Source organism: Otolemur garnettii, unplaced genomic scaffold, assembly GCF_000181295.1.
Source record: "Otolemur garnettii isolate 467f Iridium unplaced genomic scaffold, OtoGar3 scaffold00039, whole genome shotgun sequence".
In the NCBI taxonomy this organism is placed as follows: Eukaryota; Metazoa; Chordata; class Mammalia; order Primates; family Galagidae; genus Otolemur; species Otolemur garnettii.
Genome location: NW_003852434.1, coordinates 14,130,527 through 14,133,269, shown reverse-complemented (window position 1 = coordinate 14,133,269; position 2,743 = coordinate 14,130,527). Strand labels below are relative to the sequence as shown.

The 2,743-nt window shown below is 50.7% G+C and overlaps 1 protein-coding gene across 1 annotated transcript; it reads left to right on the top strand.

Annotated features, from left to right (window-relative positions):
- The first annotated feature begins 978 nt into the window (after window positions 1-978).
- LOC105887012 (platelet factor 4-like) lies at window positions 979-1,759 on the top strand. The gene is made up of 3 exons (XM_012805320.2): window positions 979-1,107; window positions 1,440-1,569; window positions 1,672-1,759. The coding sequence occupies exons 1-3, from the start codon at window positions 993-995 to the stop codon at window positions 1,757-1,759; spliced, it is 333 nt and encodes a 110-aa protein (XP_012660774.1). The 5' UTR covers window positions 979-992.
- Window positions 1,760-2,743: the final 984 nt, after the last annotated feature.

Genomic DNA, 2,743 nt, shown 5'->3' with positions numbered 1-2,743 from the left:
TGCACACCCTCCACCCTCACCTCCCCAGCATCTTCTACTCAACTCCCAGATGCTCTGTGTCCCCCTACAAAGACCATCTCTGCTCCCCATCAACAGGGCAGCCCCTGTCCCTGTCCCTGTCCTGGCGGTGGACACAGCAGGCACTGGGAGATGGAATCCCACAACCTCTCCTTGTCCTCCTTTCTGGTATGTTATCCAGGATGGACCCAATGCAGGGACACCCAGGCATACCGAGTATGCATTCAGACTCTACTTTTGTAATCTGTCTAAGAGCAGTGAGGATAACAGACCCGGCTTCCGACAGTCTACTGGCTGATTATTGGGAGAGCCTTGGAAACCCCAGAAAAGAGACTGGGGGAGGCTTCCACATTCCGGGGAAATTCAGAAGAGTCATCGCCTAAAGACCAAATTCGACATTTTAGTAAAAGGAAATAATTGCTAATAACACATCTTTAACAAACACAGCTGCCAAACTGGACTCAGCAGCGATCAAGAAGGAAGACAGAGGCTGATGGGACGGACCCCTTAGACCGGCACGGGATGCGGAGTGGGGAGGAAACAGAAGCCGTTTGGTCCCCAAGGTGTGTGCGGTGCCAGAGGCACGGTGACTAGGTGGACTCTGCTATTTCAGGTAACAAAGAAAAGGCCCATCTTGTAAGATTCAGGCTCTGTTTCTGACTCCACAGATGTGCATGTACATTCCAGGTGGAGGTGGGGATCCTGCAGCCAGCTCCAGTCATGGCAGCTGACCCCGGCCTTTTGTTGAGGCTTTTTTTGTCTAATCTAATCTTGCCTGGCCAGAGCTGGGCTCATCAGAGCAGCGGCTGCTGCGCTTCCACACCGCAGTTCCTCACCACCCCCCAACCCCCGCCCCCCAGGCTTCCGGACCTGAAGGGCAGAGGGGATTAAAGGCGCTGGGTGAGTTCCACGAGCGGAGCCGCTGTCCTCCGGGCTCTGACTGGGCACTTAGATCGCGCCTGAATCTCCAAGACATGAGCTTCCCAGCGGGCTCAGGCATCTCCCGCCCCCGGGCCAGCCCCTGGCTGCCGCTCCTGCAGCTGCTGCTGCTGACCGCTGCACTCGCCACTGCCAGCGCCAGAGAAGAGGGTGAGAGCAGAGGGAGAGGGGCCAGGACTGGGAGCTGCAGGGAGGGCGACCCTGGGAGGCCCCTGGGCTGGGGAGGAAGCCCTGACGCTAATGACACCGCCTAATGTTTGTCCCGAGCTTGCTAAGGGGCTGCACAGTGCCTGCCTAGCAAGGCAGCTCCTGCTGCATCGAGCCGACAGAGCTTCTTTCCAAGGGAGGTATGATTGGTGGCTAAGGAAAGGGAGGCCGGAGCTAGCAGAAATGATCCCTAAGGTCTCCCTGGCCACTCATGGAATCACCACTCCTTCCCCTATGCCCATCTGTCTGTGTCCCCACCTCCCCTGCACCCTCAGCCGACCCTGAAGGAGGAGTTGGGGACCCGCAATGCCTGTGCATGAAGACCACCTCCCGGGTCCACTTCAAGCACATTACCAGCCTGGAGGTGATCAAGGCCGGACCCCACTGTCCCACTGCCCAAGTGATGTGAGTCCTCGAAGAGCCTCAGTCAGGGCCCAGCCTGTCCCTCCCCTGCTCTCCCCTCCCTGCCTGATCCCTTCTCCAACCCCCCTTCTCTCTTCCCTGCAGAGCCACTCTGAAGAAGGGAGGAAAAGTTTGCCTGGAGCAGCAAGCCTCCCTGTATAAGAAAATACTTAAGAAACTTTTGGAGATCTAGCTACCAGCTACCTAAATCTGCACCTTTGCTACGTAATGTGTTGTAGTATTACTGTGAAAGAATTTTTGGCTGTTTGTTTTTCTAATCTTGAATAAAAAAAATTAATTAAGCTGAATTATAGTCAAAGTATTTCCTTTTTTTTTTTTTTTTTTTTTTTTGCCAGGGTTGGGTTTGAATCTGCCATCTCGGGCATATGGGGTCAACACCCTACTCCTTTGAGCCATAGGCGCCGACCGTCAAAGTGTTTCCTAAAGATAGAACAAAAAATAGTGCTGACCCACCACAATTTCATATAAGAATAAGTTTTCAGAGTTTTAAGCAAAAAACACTCTGAAGGAAGGATTGACTTAATGAAGACTGGTTTTGCGTAACATCTGGTGCACGTTGGCTGATACAGATGGGTGCATTCACGTGGTGCATACTCCCATATTTACTTTAATGATATAATTAGCTCTGCCAATAAATATAGAGAGCAGTTCAACATCGCAAAACTGCTTTAAAAAATAGTAAATAAATGGGACTCTACTTTCATCCCCATGAATTCCTTAACACTGGAGATAAGAAGAGTGTGGAAACCAGGAGAGGTGCCAGATAGTGTCCCACCTTCAGGAGGAAATGGACACACTTTGGGGGGTGGGGGAAGGAGGTGCAGTATGGGTGTATTAGTTACCTGTTGCTTCTGTAGCAAATTACCACAAACTCAGTGGCTTAAATGCAACAAAATTATCAATCTGTGATTTTAAAGGTCAAAAGTCCAAAATAAGGTTAGAACTCAAGATGTCCCTAGAACAAGGTTCCTTCAGAAGAGTTACGTCCTTGCCTTCCTCAGCTTCTGGAGCACTGTCAGACTAACTAGATCCTATAAGCCAAACCCTTGGCATAGTTTATATAGTGTATATAGTCTGTGCTTAAAAATTAACAACTACTAATCACGTTATTGCTATCAACAATGCGCCCAGGGCACTACCCTAATTGGTTTGGAAT

Excerpts from the sequence above, each read along its gene's own strand:
- LOC105887012 (XM_012805320.2), top strand. The coding sequence starts at position 993 with ATGAGCTTCCCAGCGGGCTCAGGCATCTCCCGCCCCCGGGCCAGCCCC. Across the intron at positions 1,108-1,439 it reads TGCCAGCGCCAGAGAAGAGG|CCGACCCTGAAGGAGGAGTT; the intron begins GTGAGAGCAGAG and ends CTGCACCCTCAG. Across the intron at positions 1,570-1,671 it reads TGTCCCACTGCCCAAGTGAT|AGCCACTCTGAAGAAGGGAG; the intron begins GTGAGTCCTCGA and ends TCTTCCCTGCAG.